Source organism: Convolutriloba macropyga, chromosome 13, assembly GCF_964194025.1.
Source record: "Convolutriloba macropyga chromosome 13, txConMacr16.3, whole genome shotgun sequence".
NCBI classification, from domain to species: domain Eukaryota; kingdom Metazoa; phylum Xenacoelomorpha; order Acoela; family Convolutidae; genus Convolutriloba; species Convolutriloba macropyga.
In genome coordinates, this window is record NC_134480.1 from 287,399 (window position 1) to 314,892 (window position 27,494).

Below are 27,494 nucleotides of genomic sequence, written 5' to 3' on the forward strand. Positions count from 1 at the left end.
TTTTGAAGAGTTTTTTTGTTTTCACCTATTAGGCCAATTGAACTACCCTGTCAGGTTCGTTTTTGTCAATGACACTACTGATGGCTATAGCTAACAAAGCACTTACATTTCGATAACTTTCAACTTCAGTTGTCTCAATTAGATATCAAGGAAAATTATATACATCGATTTTGGCAAATAGTCTATCTCTGAATCATTTGTTATGGGGGTTATGGACTTCTACATCTCACAGAATTAAACAACTTATCTGTCTTATGAATACTATCGTGAAAAAAATGTGTTTTGTCGTAGGTAGTATCAAAATCATTTCACAAATTTACATGAGTTTTTCAGTGTTTTCAAATTTGATTAATGATTTTACTGTATGCATAATTCATGGGCTCATGAATCAACAATTATTCTTTTGAGCTCGCCGAAGGTTTCTTTGGTAGGTTTAGTTCTGAAATAATTGATTCGAGAACATTGACTTCAAGAAAGTTGACTACAAATATCTGCTAAATAATGCTAAATCTATATAACGTTATCCAAATACATAAAGGTTATCAAAATCTATATAACGGTTTTTCTGTCCCCTTGGCTTGTAATGTTCAATTGGTCAGGCTGGCGAGATCAGTGAATGTGAACTTTTCATTCGTTTTCTAAACTGTTTTCCAGGATTTATTCTGCTTTGTTTTCTCATTTCAAAACTTTGCCGTAGAAAAAGGTTCTTAAATGCGACTCACCTAGATTTTCACCGTAAGTTAAAACAATTGCAAACACTGGTAAACTCAACCGCCTAATTTTTTTTTAAAATCCTGAATAATTACTCCTACAAATTTGAATTCACTTTTATAGATAGAAATTTTCTTATAAAACTTTTTGTGGGTAAAGGTCAAGGCGGGTAAGGTTTCTTTCTTTAGGCAGAGAGCAGAAAAATTTATCTGTTCTTGTTGAATATGTTGTTGGAGTTGAACAATTTGAGCACGTTAATAGCCCTGCCTAGTTGTTCAGATGATGACTGCAATTCATTCATGACTGTCTAGTGCTAGAAAAACGCCCAACATTATGAGCAGATTCGACTTCAGAATTCCGAATTAGATATCAAGGTTGTTTTATGCAACAATATTGGCAAATAGTTTTGTATCCTTATTCCTTATTTGCTATGTCGCTCAACCAGTACATCAAATATTCATTAAGTTAAACAGTTTAGCAAACCGCTTGCTGCTCTACAATGTCTTTAGGCTCTCTGCAATGATTCAAAACCATGTTTTGATTTATTCAAGAACAACATAAAATTTATCCTGGATTGAACGTAAATACCATTGATCAGTAATTCAAAGAAGAAGAACCAAGACTCTGTTTCCCATTTGTTTAAAAAAATTGATTGTAATTAAGTTATGAAAATATGAAAATTTTCACTTTATTTCTGCTTGCTCTACTTATTTCAGTCGGAAGTGCCCGTATTTTCAGTTCTCGCAAGTGGCAGGGTGAAGCTGCTATTCCTGTTACGTCATTAATTATCAATGGGAATCCTGTTACGTCACCTGTGCCTTATTACGCCCGCATTCGAATGGATTATAACGAGGAGATATTTTGCGGGGGTGTTGTTATTGACGTCTATTGGGTGTTAACTGCAGCCAGATGTATAGACAATATTGTACAAAACCATTATGGTATGTACTATTTATTGAACGGAAACTGAAATATTCCGAATAAATCTTGAACCCGGGTCGAGGCGTCAAGGCCAAATAAATCGCTATACATGCAAGAATTGGGCAAATTTATGTGGCCCATGGGATGCATACAAACTAACATGGGATCCTTAAAAAAACGTAGTACGGCACCGTAAAAGTTTTAGATGAATACTGCACTAATATGTTGCTAAGCTCTCCTCGAGCCCTAGTAACTTAAGTTACCCTAAACGAACCCTATTAATAATTATAAGCTCCTTGCTGTTTAAATGAGGTAATTCAGAACTACACTTGAAAAAAAGTTGCATGCGACGTAGCAAACTGCGAATCTGCTCCACTCGAGAGAACTAATTTATCTTTAGATATTTTTTTCAAAAAGTTTTTTATCGGAAAAATCCCATTTGTTTTCTTTGTCGGATTTCCTCTTGAAATGCTAGTTTGCTGTTCAGCTCATCCATAGATAAAAACAAAAACATAACTTTTACTTATTCCAAAAAATCAAATCCTCGACCCATGAAAAGATCGTGCCGACACAAATTTCGTATTAAATAATTTCACAGGAACTTAAGTTCCAGTGAAGATAATTTGATATGAAAATTGTGGCGAGCACGATCTTTTCATGGGTCGAGGAAATGATTTTGTTTTTTGGAATGATGAATTGTTAAAGTAATTAAAGTCCAAATTGGACTTCAACTGGTCTTTTAAAATACCGGAGGTCTGAGCTAAAGTAACTAATGACAAGTAAAATTTAAAACTGAGTTTTCAAAGAAAAAAATATTAAAACTTCATTCTGCCTTTTTTTCAGAGGTGGTGTCTCTCCTGGTTGAGGTAGGCAAATTTGCCCAATCAACCTATGTGCCCTTTGGTTCTAGTCGCTTTCGTGTCTTAGACATCCTTCTACCAAATGGGTAAGCGAGAATTTTCAGTCAGTATCATATTTACATCAACCAAATGATGACTCCGGAGCGAAAATTTAAAATTTCTTTCAGGAAGACCAGTACGCATTCATTACCTTTGGTTGTTTTAGATTTTAGAAAAAGAGATGCTGAGAAAAATCAGGACATTAAATTCAATCTCAGCCTAAAAGAATATCTGAATCAGTTAATAATAAATTGTTTTGAGAGCGTAACCCGGGTCGAGGTGTCACCGCTAAAATTCGCTAAAAGATGCACGTAGATTTGCGGTGAATTTGAGTAAAAGTGTAAGATTTGCGTTCAATGCGATGAATGCGGTGAAAAAAAACTTTTAAGCGGTGAAATTTTTTTTTCAGCGCTTAAGCGGTGAAAGAAAATTTTTCACCGCTACAAGCAGGATGCGGTGAAAAAAAATTTTTCACCGCTACCACCAGAATGCGGTGAAAAAAATTTTTCACCGCTACCAGCAGAATGCGGTGAAAAAAATTTTTCACCGCTAAAATCGCAAATCTTACAAAAATTTACCGCTCTAATTTCAACGCTTATCTTATATTCACAGGAAATATCATTGAAGTAAGTGACAGATGGCGCAGTGGATTACGAAGTTGGTCACACGCATGAGGTAGAGGTTCGAACCCTTGTACGTCAGTTTCTTTTTTGTAAGAATTCCGGTGAATGCGGTGAAAAAAAATTTTTCACCGCAAAATTCAACGCTATTCTTACAAAAATTCACCGCTTTCAGCGCATTCAACGCTAAAAGATGCGGGCGCTTTGCGGTGAAAAAAGTTTTTTTTCACCGCTATTCACCGCTAATCTTACATTATTTTTTGTCAAAACCTCGACCCGGGAATGTACAAATGGTCGATTGTACAAGCTGGTCATTTCATTTTACCTGCCCTCCAAAAGGACAATTATGAAGCATTTCTGAGTGGGGAAGATAAAAGCAATTAGAAATCAAATTTTACGAAATTCAATGACAATTTCCCAGCAGTTACTAACGACTGATTTTAGTTTTAATATTTGGAGGCTGAAACTAAATAAAATAGTTTTTATGTCCAACAAACAAATAATTTAGTTTTTTAGTCTTTTTGTATATGTCCCTCGAGTTACCATTTTTTCAATAATCATGTTTTAATATTTGTAGGTCAAATTTAAAGTATTTAGTTTTTATGTCCAGCAAACAAATATTGTAGTTTTTCAGTCCTTTTTTGCATATCTTCCTACTTCCCAATGAATATTAAAGCATTTATGAAAAATTAACTGTTAACGGTTACAAGAGGTTAAAAATTTCATCAGCCCAACATTGATTTACTTACAGCAGCATATTGTTAAGGTTCGGGAAACTAAGTAATGTGTATTTTGGTACCTCCACAGCATAGAGCCGCGATGCGCTATCAATATACACATTACTCTAATTCCCTTTATATATCCACTACTACATATTACCTTTATATTCACTCAAAATCTATCATTTCTTGTCTCACTTAGTGCAAACCACTAGTGTTGAGTTAAGCTGGTAATTAACCATTATCAGACGGATAGTTTGGGTTCTATCCCCACTGACTTCAGTGGACGTCCCCAGATACTAGTATAAAACTAGTGAGACCGTGTAACAAGCACGTAAAACCAACTTGCAAAAATTGGTGTATCCACTTCGTGAATAACCTGAATAAAAAACCAGCTTAACTCTTTTATAAGTTTTTGAATTTTTCTAATATTTTGCGAATCACTCTTTAAGAGCGAAATCGCCCCTATCGGACTGACGCTCCAGTACAAAATCACTATTTATCACGCTTAAAGAGTGATTTCCCTCTTTTTTATTAATTTTTAAAAAACATCTAAATTTTTTAATTTATTTTTTTTTCTATATTTTTTTATTTTAAATTATCTATACTCTTCAATAAATTTATATTCTCTTTTACTTTTTCTATATTTATTCCATTATAATATGAAAGGATGAAAAATTATAGTATTTACACGAACAACTTTCCCCATTTTGGGTAATAACAGATCTGGGAACCAGTTCCACTGATCTGGGAACCAGCTTCGCTGATCTTTCAGTTAAATTTCTACTAAATCCTCTAGTTAATTCTATATCTGGATGTTGTTTCTTTACATAAGCTCTTTTTCCATCATATCTCTCAACAGAAGGACAATATAGACAATTAACTTTAGCTGAAGTACAATTTCTACAAGTATACTTACTCTCATCAGAATCAGTTAGTGGTTTTACAGAATTACAGTTATTACAATTCTAGTTAAGATTTTTGTGTTAAAGTTATAGTCAGAGTTAGAGTTCCAGTTATAGTAAGAGTTAGAGTTAATGCTAGAGTTAGAGTTAGAGTTAGAGTTATAGTTAGAGTTATAGTTAATGCTAGAGTTAGAGTTAATGATAGAGTTAAAATTAGAGCTAGAGTTAGAGTTAGAGTTAGAGTTAGAATTAGAGTTATATTCAGATTCAAATTTAAAAGAACAATCAGTTTTCATACAAATACCAATTAATGTTTTATCACCACATGCACATTTACTAATTTTTGCCTTCATGATATATTGAATAATAAAAAGCTATATTAAAAGGGAGTCCACATTTATGTTTACACACAAAACATTTTATAACCATTTATAATTGGTCAAAATTCAATTATACCCAACATATTTAGCCAAGTTTCCAATTACATCTTTAGTATTATCTTTAGAGGCGACACATTCTGTTAAATTTTTCTTCCTCGTCGTATTGAGTGTATTAGTTTTATATCTTCTATCTAAAATCACTTCAAGGTCTAACTCCGTTTCATCTCTAACAAAATTTATATTTTCTTCTCTAAATTCTTCATTATTGTGTTCATTATATATTCCATATAGTCTGTTTAAATACCTTCGTCCCTCTTTATTCAAAATTCCATTCTCTTTACAGTCTCTCACAAGTCCAGCAGTTTTTACTGTTGTATCAGGACTCACATAATTATATATCATTAAACATGTACTTATAATTTCTAAAATAGTTGATGCTAACCTAAAACCATCAGCTTTAACCATTTCTTGTGTTAAAACATCATTCTGTGTTTTAATACCTTTTAATGTAAGAAGTTTATTAAAATAGAACTAATAATTATTATGATTAATAGTAATTCTATCTATAGCATTTATTATGAGTGGAATCATATATGCTACAAATTTATTTTTGTCTTCACTTCCAAATTTATCTTTTAAACTAAGAGCTTTTAAATCAAGGAAACCAAGTCTCGAGTCATATATCATAGTTCTATTCTTATCAATAATAACAAAAGTATTCTCTTTCCTATTATATTTAATTATACCATAACGAAGTTCATCTGACAATCCATCTGTACAATTATAATAGTTACTATTTAACTCACTAATTATTTTATTGAAGTTATGTTCACATTTATATTTTTCATTAAAATTTTTAAATAGATCAGCTCCATTATAAGTTGTTAAATAAATAGTATCACAACTCATTCTTGCTGTATTAATTATTTGAGCTGGTTTATGTTACATTACAATCATTTGAATATTATAATGTCTTCCCTCTAATAATAAGCTATATCCTTATTTAACTTATCACCCATATCGTCAAGAACAATTACACTATCTTTGAATTTAGACTTTTTTGATGTGATTATATTTATATCGCATGTATTAAATCCAATATAAAACTCACCAGTCTCAGGATCTATCCAATCTCTATCATCTTTACATACTAAGATTATATTTTTAGCTTGATCTTGGTCTTGGTTTTGGTTTTGGTTTTGGTTTTGATCGGTGTAACCGCTAAGCGGATCTAAGTATATTTTTAAGTATTGTCTAATAGAATGTTTTGCCTGTACCAGTTCCACCATAAACAATAGTATGTAATGGTGACTTTTCATTTTCAAATCTAACTAGACTCCTATTCATAAATCCACCAAAGCTTTCTTCTAGTTCTGTGTATTTACTTGGTATTGAATCATATATTATATAACGAAGTCCAATTAAGAAAATAAGAAATATAACCGCGCTACCTGTCTCCATTTTTATACCTATTAAAAAAGCTTATCCTAACTTTTGAGGAATTCAAAAATTATCAATATTGATAATAAAGCGATGAGTGATATCACAATAAAAGATATAGGAAAAGATATAAGTCTAACACCAATTGAAATTGTAATGCGAGATCAAACTCCAGATAACTCAAGTGAACCTAACGTCCACATTATTGTCAATCTACATCCAACTGATGGTACACATTGGGTTTTAGTTATAAGAAGAGAAGTTGGTCCTCTGTATTACTATAATAGTTTTGGTGTTGAGAACCCACCATTATTTTTAGAAGAATATGTTGATCTAGGCTCTAATGAGAGAATACAACAATATGATGAATCTTTTTGTGGGGCTTATTGTTTATATATGATCTATCTTTTTGATAGAGGATTTAGAATTAACAATGCTTTGAATATTCTAGTCAATCAATGTAAATATCCAGGAATATATAATGAGTGTTTTTGTTCAGGTTGTAGTAAAGATCTACGAAGTAGCTTTGCTAATAATGATAATGTTAATGATAATGTTAATGATAATGATAATGTTAATGATAATATTAATGATAATGATAATGATAATGATAGAGATAATGATAGTGTTAAAGATAATGTTATTGATAAAAATAATGATCTACGAAGTAGCTTTACTAATAATGATAATGATAATGATAATGATAAAGTTAATGATAATGATAATGTTAATGATAAGGATAATGATAATGATAATGATAATGTTAATGATAATGATAATGTTATTAAAAATGATAATGTTAATGATAATGATAACGTTAATTATAATTTTATATGTCTATTTGATGAAAAATATCAAAGGGGTAAACCTAACAACAAAGAATGTCTTAGTAACTATATCTCTGTAAACATTAAATGAAGATCTACAATCATGACTAAATGATGATAATATAATTACAGAAGCTACACTCCCAGAGAACTTTAGATGTATAATATCTGGTCCTAGTGAATGCGGCAAGACATTCTTATTAAAAAAATAATTCTGGCTAGAATATACTTTGATAAGCTATACATTATTGGTCCTACTGGTGATTAATATGAAGGTGTAGAGAAAATAAACGATAAAGCAGATGTTGAGTTTGTTAAAGATATAAAAGATTTACCCTCTCCCGATCAACTACCCAAAGATTTAAAGAAACTAATGATATTCGATGATGTTAGAGCCAAAGAACCAGTTGTTAATGAATACTTTTGTAGAGATAGACATAATAATTGCAATATGATATATCTTAATCAAAATCTATTCACAATAGATAGACAGAGTGTTAGAGAGAATTGTAATCTATTTATTTTATTTGAACAAAGAGGTTAAGTCCTCATATCTGTCTATCATGATTTCTTTAATAATGTTGAACTAAGTTATAACGATTTTGCTAATATATGTAGTAAGGTATGGAAAGAGCCTTATAATTATATTGTCATTGATATAACTGAAAATAATAATATTAATGGTAAACTTAGAATTAATTGGGATCGGAGAGTTTTGTAGTTTAGTCTGAGTTTAATTTTAAGTTTATATCTAGACTAGATCAACGAAGTTGCTGGTTACACCAGATCTGCGAAGCAGCTTCACTGATGGATCTTTGGTCAGCTGACTACGTCAGATGTAAAGGAAAGTTTAATACATCGCCATTAAAGTCTATAGGTCTCCCATACTCATCTTTATTATGAAACTCTATATATTCTATTCTATCTTTAGTTACATTTAGTTATAAGATATTAGTTGGTATAATATTTATCAAGTAACCTGGTGGTTCTGTTAGAGTAAAAGTATATAGTATGTCTGTGTTATTCCCATTATCTTTAACAACAGATATCATATTACAATGAATGTTAATACAACTAAAGACCATAATATCAACAACTATCTGAGATATATATTTACCTTTTTCATAAACTATTTTTCTAAAGCCCAGTAATGGGGCTATTGAGTTTTCTACATCAAAGCTGAGTGCTCCTTGTTTTATTTCCATTAAATTTTTCATTGTGTTCTTATAAGGTTCTATTATAACATTACCAGTAGTTTCTTCTTTTTATTAATTCTGCTATTTCGATTAATTCAAATGCACCTGGTATAACAGCTAAAATACGGGTATCTGACCATGTTTCACCTTGGGTATCACATGAGAATTGATTGTTCCTTCTACTCACATTAAACACCGAATTATAAACAGATAATCTAATGAAAACTAAATTAATGACTTAAGTATATGTTCACTAAATTTAAACTTTTCTGTTGGCTTTAGCATTCTGAAGTTAAGTGTAAGCTCTTCTTTAGTTTTAGTCAGAGTTTCATGTATCTTTTGTAGTTCATATCAGTCAGAGTTTTTAGTCAGAGTTTCATGTATCTTTTGTAGTTCTTTTCTAGTATTATGTTTATAGTTATAATTATAGCTGGGGTTATAGTCATAGTTATAGTTATAATTATAGTTATAGTTAAAGTCAAATTTTTGGATTTGAAATATGAAATTTAATTTGGATACAACTTATAGTTATAATAATGATATACACAAAAGTAAGTTTAAAAAATATAAACCTAATAATCTAGCAACAATGAATACGGTTAATACTATTATTAATATCATTCTCAATAGAGAAGAGAATCATTTAAATTTGCGTGATTCATATGAACAGATAGAGTTTTTTGCATCAGATGATGCTGGTGGTGTAATTGCTGATAATGCTAATATCAAATTAGTTAATTATGATATGATGGCATTGTTTAGCTCAGTTAAGCCTGAAACTAGTGGTAGTAGGACTATTGAATATATAGGTCATTGCCATCCTAATCTATTGATGTATAAGTTAATAACTAGTACTTTTGATGTATATGAGAGTGGTTTTGTTAGAAATCAAGGTAATAGAGATAGTCAACGTAAAGGTGACCATATTGCTGCAGAATGAGGTCATGTCATATGTATATGATGATTAAGATGAGTGAGCTATTTGGTTTCGTAAATTATTTAGAAAAGATCTTATATGGTTTAGGAGTTAAACTAATTTTAAAAAGAAATAATAATGATAGAGCTCTATTGAGATTTAATGCTGGTGCTGATGCAGTTGGTAATGATGGTAATATAGGTTTTAGAGATATATCAAGGTGTGTGCCCAGTATTGATCCTAGTAATGACAATAGGATTATTGTGCAAAAGAGTTTAAGTAAAAAGAAAAATGTAGACTTTAGTTATTATGAAAGAAAGACATTTTATAAGAATGTACCCAATGCTACTAACTTCTTGTTTGATCTAGGTATGGAAAGTGGTATGAAAAGACCACAAAAATTATAGTTGGTTTTGAAAATAAAATTGTTAATGAACAAACTCATGATGCAAGTACATTTGATAAAATGAATGTTACTGAATGTTATTGTAAGATTGGTAGTGAGTTTTATCCCAAGGTAAGAATGAATATCAATTATGGTAATAATAAAAATAATTATAATGAGGCTTTTAAAGAGATTGTTAGCTTTAATAAAGATTATAATGGGCTACCACATAATTAAAAACCATATATAAATCGTAGAACATTCAAAATAATTATAGAATACATGTATTCGATATTAGATATCAAAGCGATCATATAGGTCCACAACCAATACAACTTAATTTTAAATTTAGTACTGCAGTTGCCGATGTTATATGTCATGCATTAGTACTAACTAGAATGGTTATTAGTGTTAATAGTGATGGTAATAAGATGGTTGATATAGTCTCGTAGAGACTAATAGCCAGAGGCGTATTATATCTTAGGCCTAGTTATAGTCATGATTATTGTTATAGTCATTGTTATAATTATTGCAAAACATGGGCGAAGCCTCATAGACATAGTTATGAAACATCTGCGAAGCAGGTTTCCTGATGTGCGAAGCCCCATAGCTCTAAACTATTTCTTACATGTCTTAACAAAACCCTAAGCATGAATAATATCTAATTTCTTTTTATTCTCTTGAGACAGGCCCTTAGCTTCAAGCTTTGTCTTAGGCTTATTCTTAGTCTTAGGGTTAGTTTCAACAACAAAAGGGTTATATATTTTTAACTTCCATTATTATTTATATACAGAAATGAGTCTTTTACAGAAATTTAAAACTAATTCATATTGTGTTGGTGGTAGACACTATAGTGGTACTAATAACATAAGAGGTTTTTTTAATTCAAAAGGTACTAAAATGTTAAAAGGTAATTGTGTTAAATATAAAAGAAATAAGTCAATGACTGTCAGTGATGCAACAATAGAAGCTGAGGGATTGAAAGATTTCTTTTAAAGTGTTGGTAAAGTTACGGTTAACTTTGGAAAGAAAGTTGCTAATAATCCAGTAAGAGCATAAGAAATAGCAAGTAAAATAGGAAGTGCAGCAGCATCTAGAAACCCTAGAGCTGCTTTATCAGCCACAACTGATTTAACTAAATTTGCAACTACTGGTGAAGGTACAAAGGTAGTACAAAAAGGAAGAGGGTTATACTTGGGTACAAAGAAAAGATAATTTAGTTTTGGCTAAGGCTAAGGTTAAGACTAAGACTATAGTTTCAAATTATAGCTTTAATCTTACCGATCCGCGAAGCAGGTTCCCTGATTCGTGGAACCGCTTCGCAGATAATTATTAATACTAATATTATTATTACTAAAAACATTGTTATTACTGAGCACTAATAGCTTTAATCTAAAAAGACACAACTTATTTTTCTTGTTCTTCTTATATTCTTCATATACCTTGACCAATTCAATATATTCATCATTATCTATTTTATTATCTTTCATTGATTTAGTATACAGTTTATTAAACTTATCGCTAAACTGTTTACCTAAAATATACATTTGTGAATACTATATAGTTTTATTTCTTATTTTAGTATTAATTGTTTTTGATAATGAACCACAAACAGTTGCTGTAGCAAAAGCTGTTGGTATAGAATAAGGTAATCCTATACCTGTTAATGCAACTGATGTTGTTGTTGCCGTTGTTGCAGTTGATGATAATACTATTTCTGTTATCTCAGCTACCTTAACCTAATTTTTTTATCTACTTAAGTTCTTATTATAGTTATTAGTTTCAGTTTCATAATAATTTCTAATATCTTTTATAATGTTAGTATTATTATTAAAGTTGTTTTTGGATTGAATCTTTTCATTTATTAATCGTTCTGATATTGATGACAAATCTGGATATAGTAATCTCTCACTCGGTGCTGTTGGATTGGTCATGGACTCCGTCATAGTTTTGCTTATTTTCATTAGTAAAAATTCTTTCTATTTCTTTCATTATATCTTCTTGTTTAAAACCATAATGCATCTCAAGTCTTGCTTTCTCTTTATTATCAACTAACGTACTTCGTAAAAGTCAAGCAATTATATTTTGTACTATAAATTTTCTAAGAGATTTATTGTATTCTTTCATTTCTCTTAGAGCGTTAGTAAACATATCATCTAAATGTATGTTAGCAATATTTTGATTAGACTTATTATTATCAAATTCTTGTTTTAATTGATTATATTTAGAGATAGTATCAGCAGCAACTTTATTATAAAAGTTAACAGTATTTGTGACATCATTTGCTGATTCAATAAACTCATCAATTAGTTCATCATTAACTTGTGTTTCATTAAGTTGTAATATTTTAGTTGTGACTTCATCAAATTCACCTTTTCTTAGCTCAGTTATGTTTTTAATTAAAATGTCTATTTTATTATTAGAAGATAATAAGTTATTGTCACAATACTCTTTATTAACAACATCTTTTTCATCTATCGGAGGATGTATATTTTTAATTTTATAGGTATCCTTCATATCAATATTATCATTATCTTCTAGGAATAACCCACGAGCCTTACTTAGTGTTAAATTGTTTGTTGATGTTGATCCGAGAAGCGGGTTCACCGATGGACCTCCGGTCATGCTTCGCCATTGACATTTCGCTTGGTTAATTTTATTTCTTGTCATCTTTCTATTTGTTAACAATAAGAAATATGTCTAATGATTCTAAAACTTTAATATTAGATTCAAAGTCAAACTCGGATTTTAATAATTCCTGTTCGTAACATTTACCTTCTTTTATCTCTTCATTAAGATCTTCTATTTCATATGTTGGTGGTTGTGTTTTTAAAACTTCATTAACTTTAAACAATTCTCTATTCCGATTAGATATGGATCCCTTAGAGAAGATATTACTTTTATCTGCATTTCTAACATAATCATCAACTTTAAATGGGGTCATAGCTAAATAAATTTTGTTATTTGAGGACTGAGCACTTCTTTAGCTATTAGTTGTTAGTGTCGTTGTTGTTGTTGTTTTTCCATCATTATTTTTTTACCATAGTTAAAAACAAAATTATCTAACTGTTCTTGATTAATAATATTCATAGATAATATTCGCTTAGATATTTCTAGCATTTCATCATATAATCCATCATGACCAACTTTTTTTTCTAGTATTAATAATTCTAGTCTTTCTTTTAAATTATTTGGGTTAGGCTTGCAATTTAAACCACTGCCAAATACATCATATTTTACCCCCTTTATACGTTTTATTGTTCTATATCTAGCGTTTTTCTTATCCCCTTTTCCTACATGACATCTAATATCCTTTGAAAACCTTTTAATTTTGTTTCATCTTCCTCAATATTATCATCATATGTTACATTTGATTCAGTAAGAAAGTTAATAAATCCATCTGAAAATACATATATATTATCTTTAACTAAAAATGCACCCTGCTCTAGGGTTTTATCAACATCATTCATTTTATATCTTCTAGTACGGAAATCTACAAGATTTAATTTTAATTGAGGATTAGTTTGGGCCCCCATGTCCTAAAGAAGTTTGGCTGTTTTTGTATCAACATAAACTGGTGCTATATCTTGAGTTTCGTCCACGGCTTCATCGGACAAATTAATGCCCTATTAGAGCATACTAGTTTGCTCTGTTTCTAGTTTGCTCTATCATCTTAGTTTGTTTATCTAACTCTTGATCTCGCCAATCAATTGCACTTAATGTTTGTCCACCTAATGCTAGATTCCGCTCAGTGTTTGTAGTTAGTGTTTTAGTCAAAGGATCAAATAACTCTTCTATGTCTGCATAATATTTTTGTTGTTTTAATTTATCTTCTAATCTGTTTCTTCTGTTTTGTTTTTCTAGACTGTTTAATTCTATAAGTTTATCTATCTTAGCCATTTTTATAGTTAAATAATCAGTGAGGAGACGAAATCTTTGGTTGATGAAACAAAAGTTGAGCCATTCCCAAAGAATAAAAGTAACATTTTATTGTACTAAACTTCAGAATGAAATTTTTATCTGATTAGACCTCAATCAGAAGGAAATGCTTCGCAGATAGGGCTTCACCCATGTTTCACTATCGGTAAATTTGCAAAACAACTCCGTTGAACCGCTTTGTGGATATTATATTTCTTTACATGTTCTCTAAATCTTTTTTTAGTGTGACCAAATCTATATCTATGGAGATTGATACATAATCTACATCTAAAACATTTAAATCTATAGTATGAAATATGTTTATTTATCTTACAAATTTTACATGTTAAATATTGATTGGGATCATTATAATGCTTACTCATTTGAGAGTGACTATCTCTATCTGGTATAGTTTCATTACATATGAAACAAAAATAAGCTTTACGTTGGCACTCATCACAACTCCAACACCAAGCCTTTTCTTCACATTTACTACACTTAGTACTCATTTTCATATTGTGAAAATATATATATATATAAGTATATTATTTCAAAATTTGCACTGTAAAAATGAGTTATCAAGGTCCTAACGAAAATGTTCAATCTGGGAATGAAGAAGTCCAATCTGGAGGTGAGCGAGCTCAATCTCATGGACAAGTCCAATTTGGTGGTGGACAAGCTCAGTCTAGTTCTAATAGTATGGCAGTCCAAATGTTAAAAAAGAAAAACAAACCAAGGGAAGAAAGCAAACCAGTAGATAAAAAAAGACAAAAGGTAGAATTAGAAAAGTCTTTAGAATCAATCAGAAGGTTTAATCCAATGAATGAAGAAATAAAAGAGTCGCATGATAAACAGGTTACAAAAATAAGGAACGAGAAGAAGATATGCGTGAGTCATTGCGAACAGTTGAAGCAAAATATTATCCAGATTTAGTTCAAACCAAAGATAGAGAATGATCTAAAGACTTAGATCAATCTAAAAATTCAGATTCAGAAAGAGAATCATCTTCGTCTGATGATTTTGTCTATGACCAGAAGCTTGAAACAAATAAGTTTAATTGTGAAGCTTGCAATCAAGAGTTAACTCAAAAAAATTATTCTGGGCAAAATCAATCACTTAAACATAAAAAGAAGCAATTACATAATAGAAATAAAATTAATGATAGGGTTATAGGCAAAATTATTATAGGCAAAATCAATCACTTAAACATAAAAAGAGCAATTACATAATAGAAATAACATTAATGAGAGTGCTAATGAGGATGGAATAAAAGTTACAAATGAAGATGTAGAACAAAAGATAGATAATCAGTATCCTGAACTAGACGGAATAAAGTATTTCGATGGTTGTGATATGTATCTGGATAATAATACTGAACATGCTAAACATATTGACTACTCTGAGTCAATATAGTGTGGATCAACATTTGAAAACAAAGATGCATCTGGATAATGTTAATTCGCTAAGTGGTTTCATTGATGGTAAAGATAAGGATATAACTGAAGATCCACGATGTGTTTACACCAATAGTACCATTTCTAAAGATAATTCAAGATATTGCAATATATGTAATACTAGATATAACAATAAAAATGAACACAATGAATCAGATGAACATAGAGAAAATGTTAATCAGAAAAAACTTGTTGATGGGAAGTGGCGAGATAAAGTTAATGAGTTGGGATTAGATCATAAAAGGAAGTACAATCAAATAATGATAATAAAGAGTAATTATGAAGATATTCAATTCTTGATTGTATTAGAGGAAATGTATAACATACATCCCCATATCAAGTTTAACACCTTTGACGTAGTAAAGTACACAAAACCTACAGATGATAAGTTAGAAGAAAACGAATTCACATTTAGGTTAATGATTAGACAATATAATGGTCCATATGACTTGGATAAGTTGAATAGTGAACTTGAGTCTAGAATGCAAGAACAACAGATGAAACAATCTGGTTGGAGCATGCAAAGATTTGTTAAAAGAACTGCGTATATACATAGGTTTTATCCTACTGGAGATTGTACTACTGAGTTACCATTCATATCTAGACATATACTTAGTATACATAATACTGATAATAAGTGTTCACTTTGGTGTTTAATTGCTTAATTACATCCTGCATCACGTGATTCAAATAAGTTAGTAAATATAATAAACCAGAGTATATTAATGAGATAAAATTACCAAAGCTTCCACCTCCATTTGATTATTATCACTTACAGAAAAAACAAGAACTGAATAAAGATAAAATATTAATTAATGTGTTTAATCTAAATAAAAATAAAACTATTAATTCTGTATTCATCAATCATAATGATCCTAATGGATGTAATATTTTATACTGGGATAATCATTACTTTCTATGTAAAGATGTATCATTCTTATTAAGAAAGTTATCTAAACATAAATGTTATCCATGTATAAAGTATTGTGTATCATTTCTAACTGAACATGCATTAAATAACCATTTGGTTTTTTGTAATACACAGAAACATGTGGGAAGAAGAACATTCCATAAAACGACTATCTAAAACTTGATGAGTTCCATTATAAAGACAGAGTACCATTTGCAATGTATTATGATTTTGAATGTATAATAAAAACCAAAAACACATTCCTATTGCTTGTGGTTTATATATAAAAAGTGACTATCCTGATATATTAGAAGATAAGTCTGAAAGTTATTCCGGTGAAGATATATTTGATTGGTTTATAAGTAAGGTAAATTATTAAAATAAATTATTTAAAGATATATTTGAAATTAATATTCCACTTAATGAAGATACTATTACTCCACTTACTACTGAGTGTTTCTATTGTAGAGAGAACTTGGTTAATGACATTGTTAGAGATCATGATCATATAAATGGTAAATTTAGAGGTTATGCTCACAATAAATGTAACCTCCAAGCTAAGAATACATTCATACCAATATATGCATTTAACTCGACTAATTAGGATAATCACCTATTTATAAATAAACTAGCAAAGAAGATTAGACTTGAAGTATAAATTAAAACTGATGTGAATTATATTAGTATTGATATGGTTTATGCAAAAGCATTAGATATGTTTAGGTTCTTCCATCCACTTAGCTTAGATGCTATAAGTAAAACATTGAGTGATAAAGAGTGTGTAACATTAAACAAATTTGGGTTAGAGAGACGTGAAGGTATATTCCCATATGAATGGTTTGATAGTATAGATAAACTACATTAAACAACATTACCACCTAAGGAAGCATTGTATTCTAAGTTGAAACAAAGTGGTATTACAGATAAAGAATATAATCAAGCAATAGATTGTTGGATTAATACTGGATGTGAGACAATAAAGGATTATATGATGCTATATCTCAAAACAGATGTGTTATTATCGGTAGATGTATTTGAAAGGTTAAGAGATAAGTGTTTAGAATAATATGAAAAAGATCCTTGTTATACATATTCTACTCTAGGTTTAACTTGGTTAAGTGGATTGGAATAGATTATACAGTTAATATTTATGATACAATACAGCAAGTTATTAGAGGTGGGTTAGCTTCAGTATTAGGTGATTAAGATGTAAAATGTAAAAATAAAGAAATAGATCCTGAGTATACTGGGAAAGAGAATTATCTAAGATACTTAGACTTCAAATCACTATACGCTTCTCCTATGATTCAAGCTTTACCTACTGGTGAGATCGAAGTATAAGACAGCAATGATTATACACAATCTAATTCCACAAAAGGTTATATCTACACCATTGATGTAAAGTTTAATGATGAGTTGAAACAAAAGAAAGAGAAAAATTCATTCTTTCCAGAAACTTAAAGGCTATCATTGATCAATTTATAGACTATAAAAATGAAAATAAAAAGAAAGAATACAAACCAAATGAGAAGTTAATGTTGAAGTTAACGGATAAAAACGATTATGTAATTGATGGTGAGATGTTAGATTGGTATTTAGCTAGTGGTTTGAAGTTGGAAGATATTACAATTAAGCAAAAGTTAGGGTATAGTAAGAGTGAGCGGTTGAAGCCTTATATTGAGTTTAATATTCAGAAAAGAAAAGAAGCAAAAGCTAGAGGTGATAAATTTGGTGATGTATTCTTTAAATTGATGAATAATGCCTTCTATGGAAAAACAATAGAAAATGTATAAAATAGACAAGATGTAGAGTTAGTTAATGAAGTAGATAGATATATTAAATCAGTAGAGTTTGATGATGGCCTAGTAGCTGTACATAAAACAAGAGGTAATGTTAAGTTGGATAAGTTTAATTATATTGGTTTTGTTATATTAGAAAAAGCTAAACTATTTATGTATAAAGCTATATATGATTACTTTGAGAAAGAGTTAGATTGTAGTTATCATTATACAGATACTGATAGTATATTTAAAAGCATAAATGTTCCTTTAGATAGTAATATAGAAACTGAAATGAACAAGATAAAAGATATTTTACATAATAATGAGTTAGGTAAGTTGAAGGATGAAATACCTAATGATACTATTATACAAGCCTGCTTCCTAAATAATACAGTTAAAGGAGAAGATGAGAAAAAGTTGAAAGGTATAACCAAAGCTACTTTTAAAAACCAAATTACTATTGAAGACTGTAAAAACGCTATATATGAAAATAAAAATGTTACAAATTTTACTATTGATAGTAAGAAACACCATTTAGAAACAAAAGAACAATATAAAACAGATAATGATCCATTTGATGATAAAGGTATTAAAAGTTGTAATGGTATGTTTAGATTTTACAATTAATATTTATATAAATATTATCAAAATTTAAAATTTATAAAAGTGTTAAGCTGGTTTTTGTTCAAGTTGTCCACGAAGTGGTTACATCAATTTTTGCAAGTTGGTTTTACGTGCTTTTTACACGGTCTCACTAGTTTTATACTAAAATCTGGGGACATCCACTGGAGTCAGTGGGGATAGAACCCAAACTATCCGTCTAATAACAGTTAATTACCAAATTACCAGCTTAACTCGACACTAGTGGTTTGCACTAAGTGAGACAAGAAATTATAGATTTTAATTATAGAGGAAGTGAATATAGAGTAGTGGATATATAAAGGGGATTAGAGTAATGTGTATTCTGGTACCGCATCAGGGCTCTATGCTGCGGAGGTACCAATATACACAATACTAAGTTAACGGTTGTTCAAAATGTGTTTGTCCGTCTCTCTCGAGCAAACTTTTTCTTTAAAACATCTGTGAAAATACTCCCATAAATGTTTGTTTTCCCTCCTTCTGTCGTATGTTTTTTTATCGCTTTCAATGACTCGTAGATGCTGACGCTCTAACAAGTGTAAAAATCTTCATTTTCAGCTTAAATTATAGCGGGAATCGAACTGTCTCAACTTTTTATTGTTTTGAATCAACTATTGTTTTTTTTTGCCTCAATTTTGTTGTAGAATCATATATACCTGCACTTTTCTTGCCCTAGTCGAAAAAAAGGTATATCCTGTAAGATCTTGCATGATTTTAGGAATTATAGGTACATGTTTAATGATATATAATTATATGAGTCCTGATACATCAGTAAAAACTGCTGGACATGTGAGAGACTGTAAAGAGACTGGAATTTCAAATAAAGAGGGACGAAGGTATTTAAACAGACTATATGGAAATAATGAAGAATTTAGAGAAGAGATTATAAATTTTGTTAGAGATAAAACGGAGTTAGACCTTGAAGTGATTTTAGATAGAAGATATAAAAGTAATACACTCAATACGACAAGGAAGAAATATTTAACAGAATGTGTCGCCTCTAAAGATAATACTAAAGATTTAATTGGAAACTTGGCTAAATATGTTGCGTATAATTGAAATTTGACCAATTATAAATGGTTATAAAATGTTTAGTGTGTAGCTAATATACCTTTTAATATAGCTTTTTATTATTCAATATATCATGAAGGTAAAATTAGTAAATGTGCATGTGGTGATAAAACATTAATTGGTATTTGTATGAAAACTGATTGTTCTTTTAAAGTTGAATCTGAATATAACTCTAATTCTAACTCTAACTCTAACTCTAACTCTAGCTCTAATTTTAACTCTATCATTAACTCTAACTCTAGCATTAACTATAACTCTAACTATAACTCTAACTCTAACTCTAACTCTAACTCTAGCATTAACTCTAACTCTTACTATAACTGGAACTCTAACTCTGACTATAACTTTAACACAAAAGTCTTAACTAGAATTGTAATAACTGTAATTCTGTAAAACCACTAACTGATTCTGATGAGAGTAAGTATACTTGTAGAAATTGTACTTCAGCTAAAGTTAATTGTCTATATTGTCCTTCTGTTGAGAGATATGATGGAAAAAGAGCTTATGTAAAGAAACAACATCCAGATATAGAATTAACTAGAGGATTTAGTAGAAATTTAACTGAAAGATCAGCGAAGCTGGTTCCCAGATCAATGGAACTGGTTCCCAGATCTGTTATTACCCAAAATGGGGAAAGTTGTTCGTGTAAATACTATAATTTTTCATCCTTTCATATTATAATGGAATAAATATAGAAAAAGTAAAAGAGAATATAAATTTATTGAAGAGTATAGATAATTTAAAATAAAAAAATATAGAAAAATAAAAAAAATATATTAAAAAATTTAGATGTTTTTTTAAAAATTAATAAAAAAGAGGGAAATCACTCTTTAAGCGTGATAAATAGTGATTTTGTACTGGAGCATCACTCCGATAGGGGAGATTTCGCTCTTAAAGAGTGATTCGCAAAATATTAGAAAAATTCAAAAATTTATAAAAGAGTTAAACTGGTTTTTTATTCAGGTTATTCACGAAGTGGTTACACCAATATTCGCAAGTTGGTTTTACGTGCTTGTTACACGGTCTCACTAATTTTATACTAGTATCTGGGGACGTCCACTGAAGTCAGTGGTGATAGAACCCAAACTATCCGTCTGATAATGGTTAATTACCAGCTTAACTCGACACTAGTGGTTTGCACTAAGTGAGACAAGAAATGATAGATTTTAATTATAGAAGAAGTGAATATAGAGTAGTGGATATATAAAGGGGATTAGAGTAATGTGTGTATTGGTACTGCATCAGGGCTCTATGCTGCGGAGGTAGCGATATACACAATACTAAGCTAACGGTTGTTCAAAATATGTTTGTCCGTCTCTCTCGAGCAAACTTTTTCTTTGAACCATTTGTGAAAATACTCCCATAAATGTTTCTTTTCCCTTCTTCTGTCGTATGTGTTTTTATCACTTTCAATGACTCGTAGATGCTGATGCTCTAACAAGTGTAAAAATCTTCATTTTCCGCTTAAATTGTAGCGGGAATCAAATTGTCTCAAAATTTTTTGTTTTGAATCAACTATTGTTTTTTTTGCCCTCAATTGTGTTGTAGAATCATATATACCTGTACTTTTCTTGCCCTAGTCGGAAAAAAAGGTATATCCTATAAGATCTTGCATGATTTTGGCAGAATCTTGCAAGACGGTGCATCGTCTTACAAGAACTTCTTCCAAAATGTTTCAAGATCTTACAAGATAAACATTTTCTGAAAAGAATCTTACATGATAAATTTTTCTTTCAAGAATCTTACACAATTTGAACTTTTTTGTTTCAAGAATCGTAAGGACAGTTTTTTTAATTTAAAATTGGTTTACTTTTTCTGCCTCCAGCACCTTTTCTTATGACCTATACTCGAAACTTTCCAGAACCATGAATCTATTTAGTAAAATGATGTGATTTTGTTTTTATGTAAATTCTGACTTCTGCAAAGCAAGGCGTGGCAATGAATTTTTCCTGGTTACTTTCAGAAAGTGTCTGTTTCTCACCAATGGTTAAACAATGCCGAGAAGTTATAATCTATAGGCATTCGGAATTTGGTACCACAAGTGTGAAGATTACTTAATCAAAAATTGCTAAGTTTTTCTCCATGTAATAACTTATCATCCTCGATTTTAGTAACGCGCTATATCAGTTTTTTCCTAGCAGTTGATCTGAATATATACCCAGGTTCATCGACCCCGGAAAATTTGTTACGGCTTTATACGCTGCCGTACAAATTTTCTAAGGTTTTCTACGGCACCGTAAAAGTCTAAGTAAGTTTTCATAGTTTGGTCTAAGATGGGCAACCTGGGTATAGGAGCGCATATTATTCTGTTCAAATACTTCAAACTATAAAGATGTCAAGATACGCGCACACTTTTGCATTAGAGAAAACGTTGCTTTTTGATTACTTTTTTATTGCGAAAACCGATTATAACTTTGATGTTTGTTTTTTTTGTCGGTCTGATCAGTTTTATTTTTTTTTCAATCATGGGAGGCTGGATGCTTCGTTTTTTAAATCAATATTCGATGAATGTGTTCGTCTGTACTTATGGTTCATTGAAAATTTTCAATCGATTGTTGTTTGTTCATAACTATTTGTGTCTTCAATGAGGAACAGGGACCCTTTTTCGCCCATGATCACAAAACTTAAAATCCAAGCCACAATAAAAAATTTCGTAGTTAAGAGTTCCAGTCAATTGGTTTTAAGTTGAGTAAATTTTGTCAGTACATTATTAATGCTTAACGCTAAACATTAATTATCTGCACATTAAACTGTTTTTCTTCTTTCAATCGTCTGGTAGTTTGCTGTGGACTAGCATGCTCAGTGCATGCTGACAATTTGATATTTTCACAAAAGTGCTGTATTTTTGCCAAAGAATTAATGAATGAAAAGTTAGACCCAGTGAACCGCAGCCCTACAGCAAACCATATCATACAACTTGTAAGACTCTCAACAATTTAGATTTCTGAAGATAAAATTGTGACCATCATCTTACATTTTAAACTGTTCGTTCGATCAATTTCTCTTTGATACCACTAAGTCGTGTTTATTTAGGCTAAACTGTTTCAACATTCGAGGAAACATCAAATATAGTGCAAAAAATGTTTTGTATGGCCGAATTTTTATAACGTTTTGGCTAAAAAATGTGGCGTGAAAATGTTTCATTTGTTATGAACTTATTAGGTGTCTTGCTATAACTCTTAGTCAAACAATATGTTATCTGATAAGTAGGGATGACATCAATATTGTAGAGTTTCGTGACATAATACACGAGAACATTTCACGCGTCAAGGGGGTTGTTGAGACTGTTGATATAGCGCTGACATTGTAGGACAAGCTGGTGGAAAGTGGTTGATTAAAATATGAGAAAAGTTGAATGAGTGATTAAAAAATTGCAAGCGAAAGAGCAAGCGACGAAAAAGTGGTATAAAGTTGTGAAATACTCCCAATAGTTTTGAAAAAATTGTGAAGGAAGCGCTTCTTCGGAGCTGATTTCAGCGCTCTTTTACTATGCTTATCATGTGCATGCTCTGATCAGCATTTCTCCACGCCTGTCAGGCCCTTTGTACGAAACTGAAAATGCTGAAAAAAAGAGCTGAGAATAAGAGCTGATTTCTCAACTTGGAAACACAAAAATTGTTGATGATGCTCATAAACTGAATGTAGGGATAGCATAGGGGGCTAAATTGGAAATTTATTACAAAAACGGGCGTTTTCTTTCAGTCTGGAATCTCGCAACAACGTGGACAAAGTCGCCCTGTTGCATCTTATTCGAAAAGCGCCTTTATACAGAGTTGCACCACTTTGCAGAAACAATGCCTCTCATGGTGCGCCCTTGAGGTCTTTCGGATTGGGATCAACATCCGCTCATCAAGTCACTCCATCGTCGCAACTGAAGGAAATCCTATTTGCAGATAGCAAATATTATTATTTACGAGGAGTTTTCCCGTTTGTTTTTCAGTGTCCCTCGAATGAAATTTGTGTCGTTGCAGTTGACGCCACTTCCAGTATTTGTTTCATGGATGAAGGAAAGTTTTTGCTGCTCTTTCCGTGATAAAAAAATAACCATGCCCCAAAGTTTTGTTAAGCGATGTTCATATATCACTAAGAAAAAATTGTCGTGAAATTTCTATCAGCGGGCATGATCAAACACGTTTTGCGGAAAACCGTTCAAAAAGGGATATACTGTTTACTGTTGTGATATACTTGGTTTTTACTATACGCTTACATTTTATATAGCGTTTCCCATAAACTTAAAAAATCGACGTTTCAAAATTTATTTAACGGACGGAATTCAAAAGTCATTGTTAAAAATTTCAAGATGTAGATAAAAAGGCGATTCAGTTTTAAGGTAGAAAAATTTTGACAGGCACCAGTTTTTGCCATTAGGCAAGTAATCAATTTAATAACAGCTACAACTTTTTCAAATAACTTCTAAACTTTTAAGAATATTTAAAGATAAAAATTCACCCAATGCTTCCATCTTTTGTACAAATCTACCTTTATATTATCGCTAATTTGATTTTGATGCTAGTTGAAGTTACTGATTTAAATTCGATTACTTTTTTCAACACTTAAAAAAGCTCTAGATATTCTGGAAGAAACTTCAAATAATGCTTTGCAGGAGAATTAAAAAACTACAAGTGTTCATATAACTCCTGGATATTATTGTTTTTGTTTATGATTATTATATCATCATGCCCTCAATTTTGTTCTGGATGGCAAAGTATAAAATTTGGAAGCAGAAAAATTTTGTTTGCAGATTTTTAGGATCGCAGGTTTTGCAGGTTCTGTTGATTGAGCCAAAGTGACTGTTAATTCAATGAAACAATTCTTTAAACCCTTAAAGGATAGCGTTGCCTATTATTTTTGAATGTTTTTTTTGCAAGTAAATGAAAAAAGAGCTACCTAGCATTCATTGACATGATATAAGTTTTCAATAATTCTCAAATAGCATATTGACCTTTGAATATAAAAATTCAAATTTATTCACCTGACGAATTTAACGTCCAACCGAAATCGCGAAGAGAATGTTTTCAGTTTCAAGCTATTTTTAAAGTTATCTGCGGATAGTCAAAATTCTGTCAGAAATTCGATGCTGTTTTGAAAAATAGAGTTTTTCTCAAAAACTTTTTGAAATTCTCACTAATAAGGTCTAGCATCTTCAAAGTTGCCCTTATATAACAAATAAAAATCAATTTCGATTTTGTTCAAACGGATAAAGCGTTTGCACAGTAGAGTTCTGATTTGCGCTATCTTTCTGAGATACCGATTTACCTTTATAAATAACAGTTTTCGTTACTTTTTTGGCAGATTTTGCGTTGTTTTGTCATCGAAACTGAAAAGTTATCACACTCTATCGACTTTGGCATCTTTCGAACTAGACTCGTTTGAATGTATTGACATATCAAAATGTTGAACCGGTGGCTTTTTTGGCACCGAAATTGAAAGTTTTTCAGCAGATCATACCGTTCAATGCACAGATCTTTTTTCATATTCTTTTGATTACTATGTTTGATAGCAGTGAAAACCTAAACTGAGTTTTCTGTATAATTTTTTCGTTTTCAAGTCGACTTAAGGTTATTTTTGTTTTGGGTTGTCCTGGTTCGTTTTGTTTTACAATTTTTGGCAAGCCAGACAAAACTTTTGCACAGTTTTTAGCAAGTTCTTTCTCATTTTCATTTGTCTTTCTCTGGCAATTATTTTAGTTCTCTGGCTATTGTTGCTTTTTTTCTGGTGCCTCTCTATGTTTACACTAACGCAAACGATAGACTAGATAAAATCAGGGCTAAAATATATTTTGACAAAAATAGACAATTTTTTTACTGTCGAAATAAAAGATCTTAAATTATCACTCAGAAGATCGGTTGATCATCAACTGGAAATCCAATACTCAATCAGGTCGGCCAATCTCAGGCTCAAAGTAGGATAAACAGGTGAGCCTTAATTGATCGAAATACACTTTTGGCACTTTGAAATAAGATCTTCCAGTTATTGGATTTTGTTTCCAATAATGATTTTGAAAGTAAACTAAGTGCATTAATCTGGTTCATGATACACAGACAAAACATCAGTCACTAATTATAGATAACGTGACTCTGCTTTTAGTCACTGAGAACTTCTGGTGTGGTTATTGAGAACCGCGAAGTGGTCAGAATTTCGAAGTGACTTCTACAGAGTCACTCCACCTTGCTTTAAACACGAAACCTGCACGTTTTAAAATGACGAATGTCGATTGAAGTCAAACCTCTGGCTATGTAAATAGAAACTTCTGGTATTTTAACTTCTGGCATTACAGACTTTTGGCATTTGAAATGTGCGCGTGGGTGCTTCAACAGCAGGTTTAAATTTAAATCGTGTTTTGTGGGTTGAGTTTAGTTTTCAATTGTTTTGATTTTTATTTGCCCGCTCTTACAATCTTCTTGTGAGACTATAGATTGCTTAAAAAAGTGTAATTTTTGTTGCTTTTGCTGTGATTCTTTTCAGTTCTGTGATAATATCAATTTTCTTTATTGATAGTATCAATTGAGAATTTATTGGCATTTTTACAGAACTTTCTGCTACTGCGAGCTTGTTTCACGCTCTACATTTTTGCGTTGGCCAACAGTTGTAATTGAATAAGTTGTTTGAATTTGTTCTTAAGTTAGAATGAGTGTAACAGTTTTGGCCGTTATACCCCATCTTTGCCTCAATAATCTTTTAATCTTTTTTGATGTAACTTTTGTTTGAGGCAGATATTTAATCTTCTCTCTAAGCAATCCCATCAGTCAAGGAGGTTCTCTATCTCATCTGGAAATGCAAAGTATAGGTTTTAGTGAGCAGTTTTTGAAATGTATTTATCATCTATGTTGTCGAAATCGTTTTTTTTTAAAAAAAATCAGGCTCTGCCATTACATTCAACAGCCCGAGAATTTCAAAGCTCTATTAGTGACGTTTTTCAAAATAGAAATTTTGCGAAGTTTCGCCATCTGCCTACTAGCTGACAAAACTGAGAGAAAAATGGGAATATGAGGTGAGGGAACATCATGGTATCTACACATTACCAATCCTCTTTGTTTGTATAAAAACAGTTTGTGTGAAAATTTAATCTGGAAAATAAACTTATAATCAGTGCTCTGTTAGGATGAAGATGTGTTTATACAAACTTAATGTGTTCATACCATAATTTCTTCAAATTAATATCTTATGTCTAATTCATATCTTTCATTTATGTCCTGACCATGTAATAAAACCTCAAAAATAAATGTTTTCCCTCATTTTTTCAGTTCAATTCTTTTAAACTTTTCATGAAATTTGTTTTTCACCCCAAAAACGTGTCGTTTCAAAGACGTTTTAGGGCAGCAAAAGAACTCCCCCAGGAAGTCCTCTGATGTCAGCGATTGGAAACTTGAGTTGCAGTGAACGTTCAATGCGAAACCCTGTTTGTGTTTTGGGCATAGCCAGTCACTACCAGCCACTATCCAGTAGTCCATCAGTCCAGTGTGGCAGCAGTTTTTTCACAAGTGTCGTCTTTTATTACGACTGGATTGAAACTGTCATATTACAATACAGACTCACATACAGCTAATGATCTCTTCTCCAAACTTCTCACAAACGAAACAGTTGTTAAACTGGTTAAAAAACTTGATGTAATCGGTTTCAGTATTTCGGGTGCAGAGTTTAGTGTGGTCATATAACCTTTACTGGGCTATTTTATTACTGAACAAAAGTGCTATATGACAACACATACCTTGTAAGTGGGAGTAAAATTGAGTGGGAGTGGGGGAGGAGGAGGCAGGAGGGGTTTGAACAGTAACTAAAATGTGATTTACCATTGCTGATTT

The 27,494-nt window shown here is 31.0% G+C and overlaps 1 protein-coding gene across 1 annotated transcript; it reads left to right on the forward strand.

Moving 5' to 3' along the window:
* The first annotated feature begins 1,187 nt into the window (after window positions 1–1,187).
* Window positions 1,188–27,316, forward strand: LOC142351946 (myeloblastin-like). The gene is made up of 4 exons (XM_075404224.1): window positions 1,188–1,652; window positions 2,476–2,578; window positions 23,395–23,703; window positions 27,034–27,316. The coding sequence occupies exons 1-4, from the start codon at window positions 1,385–1,387 to the stop codon at window positions 27,236–27,238; spliced, it is 885 nt and encodes a 294-aa protein (XP_075260339.1). The 5' UTR covers window positions 1,188–1,384; the 3' UTR covers window positions 27,239–27,316.
* The last annotated feature ends 178 nt before the right edge of the window (window positions 27,317–27,494 follow it).

Bases quoted from the DNA above. Each gene is read 5' to 3' on its own strand.
- LOC142351946 (XM_075404224.1), top strand. From the start codon at position 1,385: ATGAAAATTTTCACTTTATTTCTGCTTGCTCTACTTATTTCAGTCGGA. The intron at 2,579-23,394 runs GTAAGCGAGAAT...GTTTTCTTTCAG, and splicing joins GACATCCTTCTACCAAATGG to TCTGGAATCTCGCAACAACG. The intron at 23,704-27,033 runs GTTTTTGCTGCT...TCCCCCAGGAAG, and splicing joins TGTTTCATGGATGAAGGAAA to TCCTCTGATGTCAGCGATTG.